Genomic DNA, 23,515 nt, shown 5'->3' with positions numbered 1-23,515 from the left:
TCCCTATTTCTCCCCCTTCCTCCTCCCACTTGTCCCCTATCCCTGGCCCTCCCCCTCCTCTTTCTCCTCCCCCTTTTCTTCATCTGCTCCTACTTGGGCAGAACAGAAAGCCTTGGACCTCAGTTTATTTCCCTTCTTGTCCGCCTCTGGGCCTCAACAGCTATACACCGAGGGATGTGAAGGTTACTAGCTTCGTATCTGCATGGGCTGCGACAGATTCTCCGAGCCTGAGCAGACATTGGCGAGTGCCAGGGGTGTTCCTCCCTGTCAAGGAGGGTCCAGGCTCTTAGCTCCACACCGTAGGCAGCTTTACTGTGCTTGGGTGAGAGACAGGTACCCTGGCCTTGGGAGCTGTGACCCCTCCACCCAGCCCAGCCTAGACCAACTGGCTCCGTAGCCTGCAACAGTGCCTCACAAACTGGTTTTGCTCTGGTTGGCAGCCCAGACTTGCCTAGACGGGAGTGGGTTCACAGTTAACTCCTGTCCCAGACTGGGCTAGGCTCCTGTTAGACTCTTCCAGAGTCTTGGGCGTTATTGCCACTGCCTGCAGGGAAAGCAGCCATGAAAGCAGCTGTGCTGCACCCATTTATACCAGCAAGCCCTTATACCAGTTTGGTGGGAGCTGATGGCCGATCATGCCTGGTCCTGTTGTCACCACCTCTAACAAAGAGAGAACCCAGAAAGTCAGAGCTGCGCAGCTCCCTCCTCAGTGGATAAGCCCAACTCCCTCCTTGTACAGATGGAGCCCCCGTGAGGGGCCGGACTTTTTCAAGCATTCTATTGAGTTAAGGACCAACCGAGAGGCCCTGAGTTACCAGGGGTGAGGCTGGCAGCCGTGTTTTTCCCGTGGGCTCACAGAGGGCCAGAGCCAGCTATGGGAGTGGGTGCAAATGAGGAAACGACAGGTAGCGGGGCTGGAAGCAGGGAGGCCGGGGCTCTTGCCTGTGTCCTGCCTGAACTGCCCACGCCCCGCTCACGTCTACTCTTCTCTGTGACAGCGGGAGGTGGGTTCTCTGCTCTGATGACCTCTATGACCTGGCATGATTCTGCCCCCTCTCTGGGCTTCAGTTTGCCCATTTGTCCCTGTGAAGTTGGGCTGGATCATTCTTTCGGCAGGCATTTGCTGTACGCAGCCCCTACTGTGCGCCAGGCTGCATGCTGGGCTCGGAGGATACTTCGATGAACAAGGTCCCCCAGGCGTTGGGGCTTTAAGAGGTAAGGGCTGGAGGTCCTTCTTGGCGTGGGAGAGCTACCTCCCAGAACAAAGGAGACTTCGTCAGACCCAGACTGACGGGCCCTGTGTCCTCCTGGCTTGCCCGCAGCCAGCATTCTCTGGTCTTCTGTCCTTTGGTTTACTGCCCACTTAGGAGCTAGGACCCCAGGTCAGACCCTAGGATGTGTGCCAGCTCCCAGTAGGAAGGTGGTCCTAGCAGATGGGAGGAGGTGAGGCCCTTTGAACCCTAGCAGGCTTCGTCCAGCCTCGCAGGCGGGTCCCCGTATGAGAAGCCAGCCCATTACCCCCACCAGGAGCCCTCACCCAGAGCCTGGGAGCCGACTCAGCTCCTTGGCAACATGCTAAGGAATTCAGTCGCTGTACTCGCTCCCTTCCTCTCCCCTCCCACCGCCTGCCTGCTGCCTGCGGGGGCGAGCGAGGCAGAGGCAGTGGAGCCCGGTTATAAACCGCGGCAGAGCTCAGGCAGCGAGGGGACAGCACGGAGCCCCGACGAGGGCCCCCACCGCTGCCCCGGCACCCCCGGACCCCCTCGACCATGGCTCTTCCACCTCTCTCGTGGCTGCTCCGTTTGACTGCCCTCTGCCATCTGATCGTGCTGCTGGCTGGTGAGTGTGGTGGACTCAGGCATAAGCGGGGTTGGGGAGCCCCCAGCCCCACTTCTGCCCCTCAGGCCTCCATGAGGGCCCCCGGACCCTGCCCGGGTAGGGCTGAGATCCGTGGCAGCCCCTTCCTGACTGATATGCCGGAGGGGGCTGGGCATCTCCCTGCTGGTGGTCCCGGACTCAGGGCTGCCCCTCCGGCTGGAAAGATTTACCATCTCCGGAGACTGTCCCTGCCTGGCCCAGTGAGCAAGGTGGCGACAGCATGGCAGCACAGAGAGGTGGTGGGGGCAGCACAAGATGCCGGGTGTGGAGGGGTGCCAGGAGGTGGGGCCGTGGGAAGCCCGAGGATGCTCTTGGTGGGCGCTGGGGTGGGAGCCCTGGCAGACTGTGGGCCGGTCTCCCTGCACAGGGTTAATTTGTAACCCTGAGCCCTGACTCCTGAGTCTCAGCTTGGCCCTGGGCTAAGCCACAGCTGGGACTTTCTCCTGCCCTGATTTCAAGTCCTTCCCAGGAGTAGGGGGCCCAGGACCAGTGGAGGTCAAGGTCATTGCAGCTCATGAATTTGGCTCATCACTGTTCCTCTGGCCTGTAGCCGCCAGTCCCTCTGCCTGTGTCTCCCCCATGATACTGCCTTTCTCCTACCAGCGTAGCTTAGAAATGTTTGCACCTCCAGTCACTTGCTTTCTGGAGCCTGGGACCTGATAAGGCATGATGTATCCATCCCACCCGACATGAGTAAGATGGAGGCCCAAAGAGGTTTAGAAACTGGCCTGAGGATGCACAGCCAGCAAGTAGGGCAGGAGAGGGTAAGACCGGGCGCAGGAGAGAGTGTGGATGCATGCTTACCACATCTGTGCATCACACTGCCTTCAAGAACCGTTTGAGTCAGCCCCATTCTCAGGGAATACCCGGGCCATCCGGCAGGTTGGGGCTCAGAGAGGGTGGGAGGCTGCCTTAGGGCACACAGCCAGGCTGGGAAAACGAGAACCAGTCTCCAGCTTCCAGAGCACCTCCGTGGAGCAAACTGTCCCCCGAGGCCCTCTATTTGGGGAAAACCCACCAGTGGGGCAGAGAGCAGGTGGGTGGTGTGGTGCGGGCCTCGTGCCGCTGGCCCTCCTGCTTCCTGGGCTAGAACACTGAGCTCCGAGGGGTTTGGGGATAGTGGGTACGGAAGACGTGGACTCCGATGGAGGTTGCTTTGCTATAGCCCTGAACCTGAGTGGGGTCTTACCTTCTTTGGTCCCAGCTGCTGCACGTTTAAATATAGCTATTGCCTCCACGTGGTGAGGCTCTAATGTCTATGAGGACGCTTTGAAAGTGGGAGGAGGAGGGATTACTTATACTAAGCTGGGGGTGGAGGTCTTCTATGTTAGGATGGAGAGGGGATCCTGGGGGCACTCTGGATGCTCTGTCCAGCAGCCCGAGGCGTCAGAATCATCAAGTTCCTGCCCTAATCTTGGGACATACTCACATATTTCAACCTTTCTGAGCCTCAGTTTCTCCTCCTTTAAGACTGGGCACTTGGCCGGGCTCATCTTGGAAGTCCTTAGCCACACCGGCATTTGTGCCTCTGAGAGAGCCCCTGGGAACCCCTGCAGGACTAGGGAGTGGTCCACAAGCCAGAGAGGCCCGGAAGGGGGCTGGGGACTTCGTGGCTACTGCCCTGGCTGGTGCAGGGTGGCGGCGTCAGTTCCCAAATGTGGGTTTGCAGGGCTGTGTCAGGCAAGAGGCTTCTCTGCTTTATATAACAAACCTGCAGATAGAAGTCAGAGGAGAGAATTTTTCTCCCCAAGCACTGACGCATTCACTCCCACTCAAGCTCCAGCAAGAAAGAGAGAAAAAAAAATCTGAATTAAGCTGCTGTCGTCTGCCCCCCTGGTTAGGGTGTGGGTGGGGGGAAGGCAGGGGAGGATAAATCCAGGTCAGGTCCAGGCCCAAGTCGAACTTAAATTAAAATTCCTCTAGGTCTCCGTTGGTTAGGATCTTATATGTCACAAAGTGCTTCCTTGTGCATTTTGTTGATTCATCACTGGCCGAGCACCTACTACGTGTCAGGCACAATGCTAGGTGCTGGGGCCACATCAGTGAATACAACTGCCAGAGATCCCAGCCCTCGGCGTGCTGAGCATCAACTGGAGAAGACAGACAGTCCTCAAAATCAACAGATTTGGTCTGTTAGAAGGAAAAAAGCGCTGTGATTTAAAAAAGCAGGGAGTCGGGGGTGGTGGGGAAGGTGTTGAGGTTTTAAGTAGTGGGTCAGGGAAGAAGGGGGCGTTGAGGGAGCTGGGCGGGGACACATGGGTGTCTCCAGGGCAGCACTCCTCAGTGCGGGATTCGGCCTCCAAGGGGACATTTTGCAATTTCTGGACACAGTTTTGGTTGTTACATTTTGGTTGGGGGGTGCTCGGGCACCTAGGACATAGAGGCCAGGGACGATGCCAAATGTCCTCACAGAACAGCCTCCATAACAAAGGATTATGTGGTCCAAGATGTCAGTGGTGTCTGCTGTTGAGAAAACCCTGCTCTAAGGGTCCAGATATTTTTAAAGCTTCATTCTCATAACTATCCTGCGAAGCAGGTGTTATCATGTCCATTTTACAGGTAAGGGAATGGAGGCTCAGAGAAGCTCAATCACTCGTCCAGGACACACAGCTGAGCAATGGCTCAAGCCTTCTCTACCACCCAAATACCCAGAACATTCCCATCTTTTCCTGCCTGTAATCCTCCAAACAGTCCTTGAGGTCCAGCCTAATGTACACCTCCTCTAAGAAACGTCTCCTGATCACTTGCAGCTGGAAGTGGTCTCTCCCTCCTGTAAACCCTGGCACACTTGGGATCTGTTCTGGAACACGGTGTTTCTACCTGGTGTTTAAGGCAGCCTAGAACAGTGGATGTCTAGGGGCTGGGAGGAAAACCAGATCTGCCACTAAGCAGCTGTGTGGCTTTGGGCAAGTCATTAAACCTCTCTGATTCTCAGCTTCTGCATCTTTAGAATGGGGATAAAAATCATCCCTTTGCAGGAATTAATGAGAGCAGATGTGTGTGTGCTGAGCATAAGGTCCAAAACACAGTAGGTGTTCTACTAAGAAAAGCTCTGATACGTTGTGGTTATGTCTTAGCTGTCCATCAGGCTGGGAGACTCCTGAGGGCAGAGATGGGCCTTGTTCATCCCTCTACTCCTCACAGGGCCTGGCAAGAGCCAGGTCGGCATTTGTTGATTAACTGCGTAAACATGGTGCTCTGATAGCATTTATTGGGATTGAGGTGCTCTCTTCAAGCTCAGCACCAGCACCTTCGGGAGAAGGAGCTCAGGGTTAAGGACGAGAGGGTCTGGGTCTTTGCAGATACTCAAAAGTAATTCAGACAAGTGTTGCCTGAATCAGGAAGTGGATGGATGAATGGATGGATAATGAAAGATGTGTGAGTGGGCTGGTGAGAGATGGAGGGATGGGGAGATGAAGGGGGCGGAGGATGCGTAGGGGATGGACAGGTGATACGTGGGTGAGTGGGGCACAGATAGACTGATGGACCAGGGTGAGTGGAGATGGATGGGAGGTAGACAGGTGGGTGGCAGGGAATGCGTAGGGGATTGACAAGGGGGTGGCAGATAAATGGATGGATGGATAGATGGATGGGGAGGTATGTGAAGGGATAAGTAGATTGAGACATTATTTCCTTCGATGAATATTTATATCTACCTTATGCTGGATGCTGGGAAACACTGTGACACCAAGACGTACAAGGTCCCTGTCCTCCCGACACTCATAGGACAGGTAATAGATGACTGGCTGGTGGAGGCATTATCTCCAGTTACAGAAAAGAAAATTTCAGCTCTGAGAAGAAAAGACCCCCCAGTTAGTTCCACAACCTTCTCAAGCGGAACCAAGAGCAGAGCCTGGCCGGGGCCATTCAGGCACCACGGCAGAGGGCGGAGACGTTAGGACAGGCCGCCTCTGTGTCTCTTTAAGCCCTGGAGGTGGGCAGTGGAAGCAAGTCAGAAGAGCAAATTGACCTGCCCGAGCTTATCCCTCCTGTCTGCTGGACAGCCTCTCCCGGGTCCAGGCCATCCGGGGGCACCATTTTTCTGGGGATTCCTCTGGAAGTCACCTGCCACACCAGTCCAGGGGCCGGCTCCTGGCTCTACTCAACAGGACCTGGGGGGGCTGCAGCTGAGTCATTCTGAGGTCCCATTGTGGGAGAAGGAGGATGATAAAGCGCCTTTCACATCCTGTTTCCTCAGAGAGAAAGGGCTACCGGTGACTCAGGGACCAGCGGCAGGGAGCCCGCCGCCCACCTCGGGGCTACTACTGCTGCCCCCTGATGGCCCAGCCTCACCCTGCAAGCCCTGCACCCTCTTTCCCACAAAGCAGGGTGGGCCGAGGCAGGGGAAATGATGAGAGAAGGGGTGGCAGATTCTAGAAGGCGTGTGTGCACGCCTGTATTTGGGAAGGCGGAGCGTGTTTGGTTTGCGTGTCCACACACATAAGTATTTGTGTGTGAGCTGTGTGTGTTTTGGTGGAACCCCGGGGGGGTCACCTGGGGCCTCCCTAGCTCTGCAGAGCTAAATTAGTTTGTTCCCTCAGCTCCACTGCCCTGGAAGTCCTGGCCTCTAGATTTTTGCAAAACCCTCTAAGGTCATGCTTCGGCGGCATATGACCTTGACCCAGATCTGACACTCAGGTTCTTCCTCATTTTTTGCATACCCCTCTAGAGCTTACAGCAAACAGAGTAAATTTTGCTGGAGATTTTAGGGGAAGGTGGAAATGCAATGCAAACCACTTCAAATGTTTATATAAAATACCTGGGTTCTCAGCTATCTGTTGGGTCACCATCATTCTGTCCTGGGGTTTCTGTCTGGCTCCACGTGGGACGCAGCCATCTGCAGGCCCCCGCCCATCTCACTCTGTCCCCACTCCATGTACAACGCATCTCCATTCCTCCTCCTTACGCCTGCTCCCAGCTTGCCCTGGGAATCCAAATGGCCCATTGCGTTCCTCCCAAGAAAGTGCTTCCAAAATCATCCTGGCTCTTAATGGCAGAACAAAGGATCACCTACTCAGCACACTCCTTAGAAGGTGGTTGTACTTATATATTTAACAAATTTTATTATCCGCTATGTGTGCCTGGTTGCATGTATGCCTTTATGTGTTTTTTGGGGGGGTGGGGGGCATATATATATGTGTCATTGTGTCTGTTCTATGAGTGTACGTGTGTGTCATAGGGTATACACGTGGGCTGTGGATGGACCGAGGTCTGGGTGTGTTCCAGAGGTTGCGGCTGAGAGGGACGGATGGGATATGGTTGGGAGGGGGCGATAGTTGAGCAGGTGACTTTACTGGAGTAAAAGCATGGTGGGGGGAAGGGCAGCGCCCTGGGCCCAGAAGGGCCGGGAGCCAGGCCCGGCAGGAGAGCCTGTTCCATCACTTGCTGGCTGTGTGACCTCAGGCAGATCCTTGTCAGTCTCACACTCCTCTCCCCTGGGTGAACCAACGATAGCGATTTCATTTTTAAAATTAAACACAATGTGCCAGGCAATAAGAGCTTTATAAGTAAGAATTCATTTTCATCACCTTACAGCAACCCTCTGAGGTAGGTTCTATTGCTGTCTCTATTTTACAGGTGGGGAAACTGAGGCATAGAGAGGTGTGGCCGGGGACAGGGGGCTGAGGTCAAGGGTGTGGGGCATCGGTTCTGGTTTGGGGGGTGCGCGGCGGGGCCAAGCTGGCGTGGGGCTGGGAAGCCAGATGCCCATGGACAGTCCTGCTGACTGGGGGCCTCTGTGGGCTCAGGACAGCACCACGGTGTGAAGAAGTGTAACATCACGTGCGGCAAAATGACCTCGGAGATCCCCGTGGCTCGTCTAGTTCACTACCAACGAAATCAAGAATCATGCGGCAAACGTGCCATCATGTAGGTACTGCTCTCTTGGCCTCTGAGTTCCTTTCAGGCCCCGGGGGTGGTTCCCTGGCCTCCGCTAATCCGTGTCCACATCCTGTCACCCAAAGCTGGGCTCTTCTCTTGCTCCTGACCTGCTAGCCTCCTCGCCAATCTTACTATCTGTGCCACAGGGCAAAGATGAGCTGTGGCTTCCTGAACGGCCGTGGCCTGGAGATGCCACCCAGGGTGATGATTCCTTCTGGGCCAAAGGGTGTTTATGCAGCCCTCGAACCTGCTGGATTTCATGGGGGATGAAAACACGGTGCTCTGAATGTGCAGGCTCCAGCCGCCAACAGATCTGGTGCAAATCCTGGCTTCACCACTTACAGACTGGGTGGCCCTGGTCATGTTGCCTACCCTCTGCGCTTTAGTTTCCTCATCTGTAAAATGGGTAGTTTGGGGAAGCTGAAAAGAGATAATGAAACTAAAGTGCTTGGCAGGGTGCCCAGAAGCTGCTGGCAATAGGAGAGGCCAAGGTTATTATCACCATTGGACAGATGGGGAAATAGAATCCCTCTGAGGCTTTGGGGAGGGGTCAAGCCAGGCCAGCTTCCCCTCTGGCTGTTGGGATCCCTGGCCATCGTGGCTGCTTGCTCCTCTGGGGTCCTTCTTGGGTACTGCCAATGGCCCAGCCCTGAGGCCTTTCCCCAGGACTGAGCTTTGGGTCTTAAAGCGGCCTCAGCCAGACTCAGCCAGACCCTGAGTCCTGGCAACAGGAAATGGCCAGTGGGCCTTTGAAGTAGGGTCTCAGCTAAAGGAAGTTGTACTTCCTCCCACTGATTGTTACTAAGAGGAGCATATGTGCTACTGCCTGACCTCTCTGCTCACCTGTCAAGACTCGCTTCCCCCAGACTCCCCCACGTATATGTTTCTATTTTGTAGGCGAAGGGGAAGTGGGACGCTCCAGAGAGGGAATGATGGCACTAGGGCAGCACTGCACCTGTGGGGCCTACAGGGTCACGCTTGCTTTCTGGACCTCTCTGGCTTCCTAGCATACTGGAGCCAGGCACATTTACATCACCTCTCTGAGCCTTGGTTTCTCATCTGTAAAATGGGGGTGCACGTGGTAGCCATCTTACAGGATGGGTGTGAAGTTTAACCAGGCAAAATGCCTAGCACAGGTCATGGCGTGGAGCAAGGGTCCCCGCCAGCTCTGAGCCGTGGTCTCGGTAGTAAACCAGCTACACGCAGCTTCAAAGGAAGTTCAAGATTTGGATGGCGCTCAGGGTCCCAGCAGGGCCACCATATACAGGGTTGGAGCTCCCTAGGGGCCCTTTCAGTCTGAGGATACACACTAGGAGAAGAGGGTAGAGGTCCGGAGGGCAGCCTGCAACCGAGGGAGAGGAGGAAGAGGACGTTATGACATCGAGTCCTTTCCAGAGTGAGGAGGCCCTACCACCAAGCTTGCCAGAGAACACCGGTGACATCTTCTCCCAATCAGAAAACTTGCAGCCCACAGCCCCCACCTTCATGTTAATGACATTATTATTAACATTGTTATTATTTTGCTGATCTCCTACTCTGAACCAGGGGCTTTACATCATTTTCATCTTCTACAATAACACAGAAGTAGGGTGACCCACTTGTCCCAGTTTGCTGGAATTTTCACAAAAAGACCCGCATCTTGAGAACGCCCTCAGTCCCAGTTTTTCTGGGATGGTTGGTCACCCCGCGGAAGGTAGGACTCTCTTTCCGGTTCTCAGGTGAGAACACGGAAGTTCCATAAGCTGAGCTGCCCCAGCTAAGAACTTGTAGCTCACAGCTAGTAAGTGGTGGGGGCAGGATTTCTAGCCGGGTCTGCTCACCTGCAGTGCATGTGCGTGATACCCCTACTCCGCATGGCATCTGGGCATCACTGGGTCCCTCGTCTTCCTTCCTTGCAGCCTGAAGACCATGAAGGAAAAGTTATTCTGTGCTGACCCGCAGGAGAAATGGGTCCAGAAAGCCATGGAGCACCTAGACCGCAAGGCTGCTGCTCGGGCTCCAAATGGCGGCACATTCGAGAAGCAAATCGGCGTGGGTGAGCCCAGGACCAGCCCAGCCACCAGGGGGATGGACTGGTCTGAGGCCTCAGAGACCAAATTCACAAGCGAAAGCAGTAGCCGGGAGACACAGAGGGCCTTCGGGACTTCCCCAGAGCTGCCACCAGTAGTGGCTGATTCCAGGGGGACCAGGTCCCCCTCCACTTCAAAGACTCCGGATGGAGGGCCCGAGACAACTGAGCTTTTCAACAAGCCTGCCGTCACCACCACCACGTCTTGGCAGAGTTCTACCGCCTACCAACCTGGGGCAGACCTCGAGGCTGACGGGAAAGCCTCTGAGGCCCCCTCCACCCAGGCCCCCTCCACCCAGACCCCCTCCACCCAGGCCCCCTCCACCCAGGCCCCCTCCACCCAGACCCCCTCCACCCAGACCCTCCCCACCCAGGCCCCCTCCACCCAGGCCCCCTCCACCCAGGCCCTCACTATTTCACACACAGTCCCAGAGAACAACACTGGGTCCGAAGGCCAACCTGGGTGGATCAAGGGACAGGACCCCACGCCAGAGAACTCTCTAGGGTCCAAAGAATTGGGTCCCACTTCAGCTCACACGGATGCTTTCATGGGGCTCGGCAGCGTGTCCGATGTCTTCGTGGTCCCTGTATCCTCTGAAGGGGTCCCCAGCACGGATCCACTGGCCTCTGGCAGCTGGACCCCCAAGGCCAAGGAGCCCATTCACGCCACCGTGGATCCCCAGAGGCTGGGTGTCCTCGTCACTCCCATCCCCGACTCCCAGGCAGCCACCCGAAGGCAGGCAGTGGGGCTGTTGGCCTTCCTCGGTCTCCTCTTCTGCCTGGGGGTGGCCATGTTTGCCTACCAGAGCCTTCAGGGCTGCCCCCGCAAGATGGCAGGAGACATGGTGGAGGGGCTTCGCTACGTGCCCCGGAGCTGTGGCAGTAACTCGTACGTCCTGGTGCCAGTATGAGCTGCCCACCTGCCTGCATCCAGTTGTTCAACTCAGCTGCCTGGGGTCCCCCATCCTCACACTCACCCTCACCCAAGAGTCTGGCCCGAGCTGGAATGACTGGAGCGAGGAGGTGGGATCCTCTGGGCGGAACCACCCCCAGCTCCTGGAGGCCACCCTTAACCATCCTTGACCTACTGCGGACCGAGGGGGTGGCCTCCACAACTCACTCCAACGTCCCAAGTCCGAAAACTCCCCTCTGCTGTTGGCTGGTTAGAGGGTCCCTTAGATACCGTGCCAGCCCCAGTGAACAATTATTTATTGAACGCCCGGCCCCTCTGACCCATACCCCTGCGGGTACCACAGTCATCCCTTCTTACCAACGAGGCTTAGGCCAGGCCCCTTCTCCCCACTCCCTCAGACCTCATCGTGTCTCTCGGTCCCGCTCTGGTTGCCAGTCACCCCGGCCACCTGCGGTGCTAGCTCCCCTGCCCCCTGTATAGACCCCATGCCCCAGCCGGGGGCCTGTCTTTTCTTGCATGAGGCTAGTGTGGTGTTTCCTGGGACTGATCCCGGCGAAGGATCTGCCCTCAGGTAGGCATCATGGGAATGGGAAATGAAGTTTTCCAGTGGTTTTGATTCCCACCCGCTGCCTTGCCCCGTCTGTGCTGTGAAGGAGCATTGACTACGAGCGTGAAGGTCGGGGGGGTCTAGTCCCAGGCCCACCAGCAACCCATCAAGGCATTCATACCTCTGGTTTCCCACCTGTGAAAGGGGAGAGGGACAGCAAATATGTGGCAATAGCCTGTAGCCCTGGCAGGCATCACTAGTTGATCCAGAGACCCCTTTCTGCAGACCCTGGGTGCAGCCTCTCAACCTTCATCAGAAGAAATGGTCTCTGCCAATCGATGAGACCGGCACTTCCATGGACGCTGGGACCTGGAGGTCCTGCCCCGTTGTCAGCAGTGTGGGCCCCCTGGCGGGGGCTAGGCTGGGGTACTTGAGGCGCAGAGACCAACTTTGAAGGCCCCCCCTCCGGCCCCGCTGGCTTTGAGACGAGTGACAGGCTGAAGGAGGAGGGGAGGCCCGCAGGCTCCGAGAAAGGAGCCAGGGAGCAGCTGCAGCTCCTTCGCGTCTCCGTTAGGGACCCGAGTCAGGCATTTTCTCTTTCTTTCCTGCGGCCTGGGTCCTCTTCCACCTCTCGCTCCCTGAAAACACTGTCCTCTGCACTCTGATTTCTTCTCCCCTCACCTTCATCCGCCCCGCAGGCAGGGCCAGGAATTTCCATGAGATCAGAATCCACCAGGGAAAGCTGAGGTTCCCGTGTTTACTTCTGAAAGGGACTCTTGTCTTGTGGGGAGGGACCGGCACGGGAGGGAAGCTGTGGGCATGAAGTCAGAGGTTCTCTTTTTGGCACTGAAGACTCGGGGCAGGCCTGGATGGGGCCGAAGGCTCACCGGGCCGGCCAGCACCCCGCAGTCAGAGCCGGACCTGCAGGTCTCTCAGGTCCCTGGCAGCAGCTCCCCACCTCCCTCCGATTGTCTCTGATGGTGTTCTTTGCCCTCCACCAGAGGGGTGTCCCATGGGCTAGGCTTCCCCCAGGTACAGGTGACATGCTCCTTTGTAGACAGGTGCTGAGAGGAAGCACCCAGGGCTCCGGTCCACAGAGAGGGAAGCCGTGTTTCCCTGCCGGCCTGGCTCTCCTGCACTCCCCTGCAGGTCATGGCACAGGATGTTTGGGGCTGGCTCCGGTTGGCGGCACTCTGACAGCTCAGAGAGGAAGACAGCGGATCTGAATGCACTTTTGGGGGCTTCTCTGGCCTGGGAGCCTTCAAGGGACGGGCACCCGTGAAGGGGCTCCCCTCTGTAAGAAAGCAGCTGGGGACAGCGTGTCCCCCTTCCACGGATTTTGTGAGCTCTGCCAAGCAGGACAGGTACAAAGACAATTTGGGGAGGACTTCAGAAGGAGTTGATTGATCCTTTTGCTTTTCCAACACTATCACCAATGTCTGTGCCATTTTGTATTTTACTAATAAAATTGAAAAGTCTTGTGAATGAAATAAAGTTGCTTTTCCTAGGGCAGGCTCAGCACCAGAGCCTCCGGAGGATGGAACAAAGGAGAGGCCAAGGCTCTCTGGGAAAGCGGGACTTCCCTGGATGGTCCAGTGGTTAAGACTCTGCGCTTCCACTGCAGGGGGCATGGGTCAATCCCTGGTCCAGGAGCTGAGTTCCGCATGCCAAGCTGTGTGGAAAAAACAAAGAAACAAACAAACAAAAGACTCTCTGGAGAAGTACTGGGGACCCGTGGGGCAGAGGGGCAGGATCTTGACAGTCAGCAGGAGAAGGGGGCACTGGGAACAGGACTGGGGAGGGTTGAGTCTCTGGCCTGGCTCTGCTCTGCCCAGGTATGGGACATTGGGCCATGTATAAAATCAGGTGTGAGACTTCTGGTGGCTCCCATCCCTGGCAGGAATCAGAATCCCTTATGAACCACCACCCCACCCCTGGCCCATGTCTACTAAACCACCATCTTGGGGGCCTTGGTATCACCATTAGTGATCTAGTGACCCACAGGAACAAACCGGGCCACATTTTCCTCTTTACTGCCTTGACTCATTGCTGGTCCAGATGAAGATCAAAGAGGGATTACTCCTCAAGGGACGCGGGTGTCCATTGATATGACCCAAGTATAGGCCTCCAGTGCCCGAGGTGGCATCATAAGAGCTGCTCTGTACAGTTGTGTAGGTTGGAAACTGTACAAGGTGCCAAAGGCCAAGCCCAGCTTATTATTATACAGTATTTCATGGATTCTTAGAGGCACATTTTTTTTCACATTGTGACATCTTTAGAATTAGGATTTGTCCTACAATCAATGACTTATCACAGTTTAATTGACAGGTCTTTTGTTCTTTATTAGTAGTTTATTAAATATCAGAATGTTTTGCAATCAAAGCCATCTTAGATTCGATGTCTACATGGTATTTTTAAAAATTAGAGGCAACATTTAAAAATCAGGAAATTGGGTTTCCCTGGTGGCGCAGTGGTTGAGAGTCCGCCTGCCGATGCAGGGGACACGGGTTCGTGCCCCGGTCCAGGAAGATCCCACATGCCACGGAGCGGCTGGGCCCGTGAGCCATGGCTGCTGAGCCTGCGCGTCCGGAGTCTGTGCTCCGCAAAGGGAGAGGCCACAACAGTGAGAGGCCCGCGTATCGCAAAATAAATAAATAAATAAATAAAAATCAGGAAATTACACACATCAGCTCACTTTTCTATGTTCTCTCAGGTGATTCAGAAGGTCTGGTCCCACTGGGTGGTTTAACCCCCAGGATGACAGTGGGCAGGGCCTGAGCAGTGGCTGCCCCTTGAGAGGGGGCAGGCCAGGCTGAGAACCCCCAGTTCTCTACCATCCTTTCCACCTCTTTGTGGTCTGGACCCTGTGGCCATGTCAGTGGCCATTTATCATCACCGTTCTCTTGTTTTTCTTATACTAAGGATATTTTTCTCTGAGCCCAAGTCTTCATCAAAAGTAGGACAAGGAAAGACAGAATATGATGGGCACATGATTTTTCTTACACATTGCTTCCCTCATTTTCCTACCTGCCAAGCCCCATAGACGTTTGCGTTTGAGGTTCCTGCAAGAATCTGAGATTGCTGCCTCTGCGCCAGCTGCACCTTCTATTTATTTATTTATTTTTTTGGCTGCAGCCTGCGCGGCATGCAGGATTCCCCAGCCAGAGATCAAATCCACACCCCCTGCAATGGAAGCGGAGTCTTAACCACTGGACCGCCAGGGAAGACGCTGCAAATTCTAGTACTGCCCTTAGCAGTGTGCAGTAGCTCTCCCGTTCCACCCCAAGTCCAGTCCCTCCTGCTTCTGCCCATTCCCACCCCCAGGAAGGAGCTTGGAGGCAAAGTCACAGCCCCACAGCCTCTCCCCGAATACCACCCTTTCAGCAACATGAGACACCAACGGAGGCTTTGAAATGAAAATGCTTGTCCCCGTCTTTTCATCACATTCTCAGATAAGGAACTCTTCATGTGCCAGAAGAGGATGGAGAGTGGGGAAATTTTATTCTCCCTCAGTCCAGAGCACCTCCCTAGGGATGCTGGGTGTTTGTATTTTATTTTCTCTTTCAGTTACAGAGCTAAACTTTAGCTGAAGCGATGCCTCACAGTTAGTGCAGTTTCATAGAGACTTGGAGGCCTCTGAAATCTTGGATAGAGCAATCAGGGCTCTGAGATATAATAATAAAAATATTATTATTATTAAAATAGCCATTGTTTATTTAATGTTTACCATGTGCCAGGCAATATACTAGGTTCTTTATGTACAAGGGCTCCCACCTTACAAATGACGAGGGTAAGGCTTTCAAAGCGTACGTGACTTGCCCAAGGTCACACAGCTTGTAAGCAGCAAAGCTGGAATATGACCTGAAGTCTTTCTCCAGGACTTCAATCTTAATGACTATGTCTGAAAGCGTGAGCCACAGATTGTCAAAAGTACAGACTCCCGAGCCCCACTTCAGCCCTGCTGAATTCAGACTGCAGGGGTGGGAGAGCTGGGAATCTTCAAGCAGTGGCCCCTTCCCCCTCCTCCCCTCCTCTCCCCCTCCCCCACTGCCCTGCCTTCCAAATTAGGGGATTTGGCTCCTAGCCAAAGTTTTAGAGCCCTCTGCACCAGGCCAGCCCACCCCCGCCCCCAGGTTTGCAGAGTCCTTTGGGTGGTAGCTACCTGCATTCTTCTCACCCTCTGCCCTTTGTTGTTATTCCCCTTTCGCTCTCCTTTGTTCTCTGTACATTCCCCAAAAGGGTGAGGCCAGACAGAAAAACACAGACACAAATGGCTGGGAATTTCCAGCAGGAGGCTGAATAATAGGCATCTGAGTGTGTGTGTGTGTGTGTGTGTGTGTGTGTGTGTGTGTGTGTGTGTGTGCCCCTGTGCGACTAATAGCTCGGGAGACCACCCCGGGCCCCATTTACTTCTTCTCAGTCATGTGCTTTCCTGGATAAATAATGTTTCCGCTGCTGGGATTAAAGTAGAGATCTAGGGCTAGGCTGGCTTTCCCCAGATGACTGCAAACTTCAGCGGCCAGACCCACGCAGGATCTCATTAATCTCACCAAATCGGCTGGTGATGGTGATGCCTCTGAACCTAGGAGAATTCCAAAGCAGGGAAGGTTTTGGAAGAGATGCCCCCTCTTACCTTCAAGGGATCTGTTGCCCCCAGACGACAGAACAGAATTATTTATACTGAGTCTCTTGTTTTTTATCCACACAGGAGTGTAATGTAACATGGTGATCTTTGGCTGTATGACTTTAGGCAAGTTGCTTAACCTTTCCGGGCTTTGATTTTCTCCTCTGTAGAATAGGAATAATAACAACTCTCCTCGTAGGGGAAGATGTCATAAGATAATCCTTGCTGAACACTTAGAAAAATGACGTGCCCGTAGTGAGCTCTCGGTAAATTAGAATCTATGATCAGGCGATAGATGTTTCCAAAGGGTTCGAAACATCCTATTTCTATTCACTTTTGCTATTGGTTACCCAAACAAGACTATAGCATTATAGGATGTGTATAAAGAAAAGCAGTCTTCCTGGTTTTCGGTAAAGATGAAGACATGTTATAGTGTCAGCAAGCAGATAAAAATCATTTGTAATTTGCATAATTTTTTCCCTAAGCTGATAGATGCTGTTCAAATTGGTGTAACTTTTTTCCTCTATATTGCTTTTGAACTTGGCAAGGTCAAAACTCATGAACCCCAAGTAATCAGAAGCAGACTAGCAAGACGCCTGAATCTTAGACTTGGACAGAATGGGAAGTTAGTTTCAGCATCAGTCTCTCTGAGTCGTTCTGGCTTACTGCCCCTAGGCATTCAAGAGCGCTGCTCTTCTTGCCGCCTTGGCGTTGGTGAGATGCCACATGACCAGTTCTGAACTGGCAGTGGGAGAAAGGTTTGTCAAACCAGATTCAAACATTTAATTATCAGTGAGAGAGCCTTCAAAACTTTTAGTTCCTTGGGTCCAGAACTTGGCAATATTCCAGAAGATGACAGGTGCGTTACCGTGGGTCCCAGAGTGAGGATGACTTAGAACCTCCAGCCAGAGAAAGAGCCCCAGCAGATCTATGTGGAAGAAACAAAGCTTTGTGGTTTTAAACCACTGAGAGTTTGAGGCTATTTGTCATTGCAACATAACCTAGCCTATCCTGATTGATGCAGCAATCAGGAAGAAGAAATATATTACTTGGTCTAAGTAGGAACGACTTGTCAGTAATGTGCATGACGCTGTTAAAAGGCTCGAACCATTCCCTTAACTGGGGTAAACAAGCTTTCCGTTATCGAGCTCACCTGTCTTCACTTGCTCTCTTGGCAGACGGGATGAAGTTCATCCTTAGCCCACCAGCTGTTAATGGATTTATCTGGGGTTCTCACTGAGTGGAGCTGGAAAGGAGAAGGGTTTTGTAGTTGCTTTGAGATACACTGATACTCGGGAGTTCTAATGACTCAGATACGCTAGTGATCACCGCAGCAGAGAAGGAAGGAAACAGAGAGAAGAATATTAAAATGATTGAGCACCGGCTGTTTGCCAGATGATCTACATTAATCAGTCTTTCACGTACCTCCTAAGCCCAGAAGCCCAACCAGTGTAACCTAGGCCTGTTGGCACAGAAATCGAGCAGAGTTCTAGGGACTGACAAGTGCATGTTCCGTGTCTTCATTTTCCTAGAGGATTTCAACTGGCCCGCTGGCTCCAGGCTCATTTCCCCTGATGCGGGTTCCCCCGTTCTCACTCTACTCCCCCACATCACCTTTGGCACACATTTTGTTTTGTTTTTTTTTTACATCCTCAAGTCAATCTTCTCTCTCATACCTCTGAGCCATTGCACTGGCTGTTCTCTCTTCCTGGAATAACTTCCCCCTTCACTGTTGCCCTTGCCAACTCCTACTCACCCTTTGGTCTCAGCTTAGATGTCACTTCCTCCAGGAGGCCTTCCCTGACTTAGCTTAACGAGGCTCCCTGCCACGGGTACTCACCTCACCTGCGCCCATTGTATCCCTCATGTGACCCAGCTTGTTTCATGGTGCTTCCGTAAGACCCGTGAGAGCAGGCATGTGTGTGTCATGTTCCCTTTGTGCCTCAGTGACCCCCACAGGTCCTGGAAGAAGAGAAAGAGGGGAAGGGCCAGGGCCCACAGCTGTCTGTGTTCATTGGCCCTCTCTGACCTGGTGCCTGTGCCACACCCCTTTCTGATTTATTCAAAGCCCGCCCATCCATGGCGGGGAGGTGCATTTCAAGGCATTTCCTGGTGAAAATATTTAACTGCCTCAAAGGGATGTCAGAGACTGAAAGTGGCCTTCTGTGAAAATGTGTTCAAGTCACCCCGGAAACTCTCTGACCCTCCGCCATCTCGTCCTGGTCAAGAAATTGCTCCTCAGGCCCAGCAAGGACCCCTGGGAAGCCTGGACTGGGTCAAGGCTCTGATTGTCACCCAAACGCACAGAGGGGCGAGCAGGTGGAGGGAGAACCTAGCATCCTGGGATCTCAAGGGTCTCAGCGTGGGCGCCTCTGCCTGGCCTGGCCACTTTCCTGGGTCTTCCCTTCTCCTCCCCAGCCCTGGGTCTCACTGTCCCTGTGCAGCCTGCTTCCTCATTTTTATATATCATCATGACTGCCATCAACATGATGGAGTTGAAGTCCTGTCGGCGTGAACACTGAGAGGCCAGGTACGTAGGCCCGGGTCCTCTTTCCAGGGTGTCAGGAGCAGAAGCCGAGGGGCCCCTGGGTGGGAAGGGGAGCAGGGGAAGGAGGAGAAGTCGTTCATTTACGGCCAGAGACACCGATGAATAGGACACTAGCCGCCTCCTCCTCGGGAGGTTCACTGTCCCTGTCACACACCACTGTGTGCCTTCGAATGAATCTTCTCATTTATTTATTTTATTTATTTATTTTTGGCTGCACTGGGTCTTCGTTGCTGCGCACAGTCTTTTTCTAGTTGCGGCGAGCGGAGGCTTCTCTTCGTTGCGGAGCACAGGCTCTAGGCGTGCGGGCTCAGTAGTTGTGGCACACGGGATTAGATGCTCCGCAGCATATGGGATCTTCCTGGACCAGGGCTCAAACCCGTGTCCCCTGCATTGGCAGGTGGATTCTTTTTTTTTTTTTTTTTTTGCGGTACGCGGGCCTCTCAGCGCCGTGGCCTCTCCCGTTGCAGAGCACAGGCTCCGGACGTGCAGGCTCAGCGGCCATGGCGCACGGGCCCAGCCGCTCCACGGCACGTGGGATCTTCCCGGACCGGGACACGAACCCGCGCCCCCTGCATCGGCAGGTGGACTCTCAACCACTGTGCCAGCAGGGAAGCCCCCAAATTTTCTCATTTAAATCCCTTCCTCAGGTTTCAGGTGATGTCCTACTAATAGGAGCCCCATTTTCTAGATGGAAGTGCTGAGGCACAGACCGATTAAGGGAGCTTACCTTGACCAAGCCAGCAGGCAGTCCAGCTCCAGAGACCCCACTCTCCTTTTTGTCAATTGTAGTATAGTTATTGTATGGAAGAGCATACAATATAAAAAGAAAGAAATACATTGATACCTGTCAACACACATGCCTCTCAAGTTCAACACTGCAAAATGTGAAAGTACAGATACAATATGACAGTGTTAATATGAAGCATAAAAACATGCATGAACAGTGCTATATATTGTTTAGGGACATACACCTATTAGTAAAATATGAAGAAATGCGTGGGACTAATGGATGCCCAGTTCAGTTTTCTCTAATGCATAGAGGGATGGATTAGGAGAGGCACACAGGGCCGCCGTGAGCAGTAATATTGACTCTTACCTGGTGGTGGGTTCATGGCTGTGGTTAATGGTGCTGGTGTCCCGCCCAGAGCCCCACTCCCTTCGGCTGCTTTTGCTTCTAATTCTCACTTTAGAGCCCCTGCGGGGCCAGGCAGAAACTCTCTGGGGGACCGTGCCTGACATCACACCTTATCTGGGCTTCCATCCCTTCCCTGCCCTCATTCCCACACTCCTCCCCATCTCCCCTGAGAGCACGTCCTTAATGAGTCCAACCTCAGACATCGGAGACAGCCTGTCACCCTCCTCCCCAGCCTGTACCCCACAGGAGGTGACTGGGGGAGGAGAGGTCGGACAGGCTAAGAAAAACTTCAAGGAGTAGATGGTACAGATACCCAGCTCCCTAAAGACATCTATACATTCAATGTGATCCCAATAAAAATACCAAATTATTTTTGGAGTTAGATTAGATAGTTTTAGTTTCATCTAAAAAAAACAACAAAAAAAAACCCATGAGTCTGGAGAGTTGATGGGACGGAGGCAAGGCAGGAAGGAGGGAGATGCTCAAGCAAGTGGGGTTGAGGGGGAAGCCCCGCGTGTGGTAGGACAAGCACAACCCACCTGGCTGGGCCCGGAGGGCTGCTGAGGCGCCGGCTTCTCTCTGGAAAGGGAACAGGGCCTTAGCCTCCTCTGCGGGCTCATACCTCCCAGGTCTGGACCCTGCTCAGAAGTGGCCACACCCCCTCTGCACCCTCAGCCCTCACTGGGGGAGCCATGATCCACGTAGGACTGTGCCACGTGTCAGATGGCCCAACGCCGCTGCTCTTGTCTCTGTTGGCTTGTCTGCAGTGGCTGAGATTGGACAGGAATGCGGGGAAAGCCCTAGACTTTCAAAGAGGCCAGATCCACCAGGCAGGCTCCTTAGCAAGGGTGCCGTGTTCTCCTTCCAGGACGCTGGGCTCTGAGCGCTGACCCTGGTGCTGAACAAACCTTTCTTGGGAGCACGAGGGTCAGATTAGATAAGAAGGACCCCCACCCCGCCAGGCTGGCTGCAGACTTCTGACATCCGAACCAAAGATCCGTCATTGCTCCCCGAGGGCTAAGTGCCTTGAACCGGTCACTCGGCAAAGAGACCAAAGACCTGCCTATGAAATAACTTGGAAACTGGGACACATGCTCTCCGGAAAGAGAGAGTTGGACTCTAGCATGAATAAAAGGAACTGTTTTACAGGGCTGGAGCGGGAGCCCAGATGGAGTGCTAAGGCACGAGAGAGATTGAGACAAGTCCATCACCGGTAAGAGCGAGACTCCATGAGAAGTGCTTCTGTACTCTGCCCCTGGCACAATGTCAGCCATTATTGGTCCACTCACTGAATTCTACCAGTATGTAGAATATGGCCCACTGTGTGCCAGGGGGTGTGCTTCAGACAAAGACTGAAAGGCCTTTGTCCCGTGGAACTTACATTCCAGTGGGGATGGGGGTAAGGGGATACGGGTAGGAGACAGGCAACGAACAGCAGGCAGAATAAGTAAGTCAGTGGTATAGTATGTTTGAGGGTGATAAGTATTACAGCAAAAAGAAAAAGAAAAAATAGAGCAGAGGAAGAGGTGGGGGTGGGTTGCAGTTTTAAATAGGGTAGACCTCACTGAAAAGTGACATTTAAGTAAAATTTGAAGGAGGTGAAGGAACAAAGCACGCAGGTATCCAGGGAAAGAACATGCCAACGTTAGCAGGGTAGGGATGGGTGCAGCGCACATGAGGCCTTGTAGCTGCTGCGGGGTCCTTGGTGTCTCCTCTGAGTGCGATGGAAAGCCATGGGGATGCTCTGATCAGAGGACACTCACGTTCCCTGTGGCAGCTGTGCTGACAGTAGATTGTAGGGAGCAAGGATGGAGGTGGGGAGACGGCAGGAGGCAGTGTAGGAATCCAGGGGAGAGATGACAGGCTCTGGATGGATTCTGGAGTCAGAGCCAGGCGATCACCGGACAGATGGGAAGTGGGGGGTGAGAGAAAGAGGCGTCAAGGATGGCAGCCAGGTTTCTGGCCAAGTAACCGGACGGAAGGGGCTGGCAGAGAACAGAGGAGGAGCAGGTGTGGGAGTAAACGGGAATGGGGAATTCAGTTTTGGACTTGGCGGTTTGCGACATCTGTTTGACACGTTGAGTAGGCAGCTGACACACAAGTCTGGAGTTGGCGGGAGGAATTTGGGAGTCATTGGCATAGAGATGATATTTAAAGTCAGGAACACGTACTATTTGCCAGAGATAGGCGCTAAGGCAGTTGACGCGAACTCAAACCTTCTAATGCAGTTACTATTATTATTTTCACTTTATAGATGTGGAACCTAGGCTCAGAGGGAAATGACTTGCTTGAAATCCCCCAACTTGCCGATGGCAGAGCTGAATTCAAACCCGGGTTACCTGACGGTGAGTCTTTGTTCCCAGCCCCTCGGCTCCACAGTGACCCCCTTGCTTAATCCGTCATGGCATGCCAGATATGAGAAACGGGTAGAAATTGGTTTGCGGAGAAGTGGGTGGGTAATCTAGAAAAGCAGAAGACAGGAGACGCAAACCCAGGCACAGAATATAAGGTGAACCCTGGGGATCCCTGAGATGACACTGACTAGGGAGGGATGGACCAGATTGACAGTAGGGCTTAAAGACTGGCCTGAAGAGTTTCTAGTGGAGGCAGAAGGAAGCAGGGAGCCATCGATGGTTCTTGAGGGGGGGCAGTAGCCCTTGAGAAAGACCTATCAGACATAAGCATGCAGGTGGGTGGCGTCTAGAGGACCAGAGAGGAGGAAATAGGATTGGAAATTGTTGATACAGTCTGGGTGTGAAGGATTCGTGTGGAGCCAGTGGGAATGAAGAGGAAGTGAGAAAGCTGAGAGTTGCCTGACGACATCGCTGAGCAGAGTCTGTGCCTGCTGCAATGTGGGGGCTGGAGGCGAGGAATGAGTCGAGGGCAAAGTTTCAGACCAGTGAGGCAGATGGGGAGGTAGGGAATGATATTGGCTTGAACAGAAAAAAGGGAAGTTGGTGAAAAGGGAACTTGGTTCTGCCTTTCTGGTCCTTGAGGCTGAGTGAACCGTGAGGGGACAGCTTTCTTCCTCTCTGGAGCTCAGTCCAGTGTGGGTGACAGACCTGAACAGAGCCGTCTAGACCGCAAGGCAGAGAGAGCTAAGGCATCTGACAGTGCAGGCAAGAGGAAGCCAGAGGATGGGGTGGAGTCCAGGGGTGTGTGTTTGATCTGTCACTGGCAGAGGCTGGGGACAGAGATTTAGGAAGCATTCATCCCAAGATCAAAGGCCTGAGTGGAGACATCAGGGAGGGAGAAAGGGTTGCTTGAGGTGAAAACACACCCTAGGACAGAGCCCCGGGCATGCTTCTGCCACAGGCTAGCTCTGTGCCCTTGGAACACTTTCCTTTTCTTTTTTTTTAAATTAATTAATTTTTTAAACATCTTTATTGGAGTATAATTGCTTTACAATGGTGTGTTAGTTTCTGCTGTATAACAAAGGGAATCAGCTATACATATACATATATCCCCATATCTCCTCCCGCTTGCATCTCCCTCCCACCCTCCCTATCCCACCCCTCTAGGTGGTCACAAAGCACCGAGCTGATCTCCCTGTGCTATGTGGCTGCTTCCCACTAGCTATCTATTTTACATTTGGTAGTGTATATATGTCCATGCCGCTCTCTCGCTTCATCCCAGCTTACCCTTCCCTGCCCCTCCGTGTCCTCAAGTCTATTCTCTATGTCTGCGTCTTTATTCCTGTCCGGCCCCTAGGTTCTTCAGAACGATTTTTTTTTTTTAGATTTTATATATATATTTGTTAGCATACGGTATTTGTTTTTCTCTTTCTGAAATGGACCAGTTTCTTAACCACCGTGGTTGGCCCCCAGTTTCCTCATCTGTAGAACGTAGATAATAATAGCTCTTACCTCCTAGGGCTGTTGTGAGGACAAAGCAAACCCGTCCATTAATCCATGCGTCCCCT

At 53.4% G+C, this 23,515-nt stretch overlaps 1 protein-coding gene across 1 annotated transcript; it reads left to right on the top strand.

Moving 5' to 3' along the window:
• Positions 1–1,769: 1,769 nt before the first annotated feature.
• Positions 1,770–10,737, top strand: CX3CL1 (C-X3-C motif chemokine ligand 1; the record flags this gene model as incomplete). Its single annotated transcript, XM_082861878.1, has 4 exons — positions 1,770–1,839; positions 7,626–7,746; positions 9,657–10,095; positions 10,201–10,737. The coding sequence occupies 4 exons, from the start codon at positions 1,770–1,772 to the stop codon at positions 10,735–10,737; spliced, it is 1,167 nt and encodes a 388-aa protein (XP_082718004.1).
• Positions 10,738–23,515: the final 12,778 nt, after the last annotated feature.

The sequence above is a fragment of the Leucopleurus acutus genome (assembly GCF_964270905.1).
Source record: "Leucopleurus acutus genome assembly, chromosome: 20".
Lineage (NCBI taxonomy): Eukaryota > Metazoa > Chordata > Mammalia > Artiodactyla > Delphinidae > Leucopleurus > Leucopleurus acutus.
This window is presented reverse-complemented; position numbering and strand designations above follow the sequence as displayed.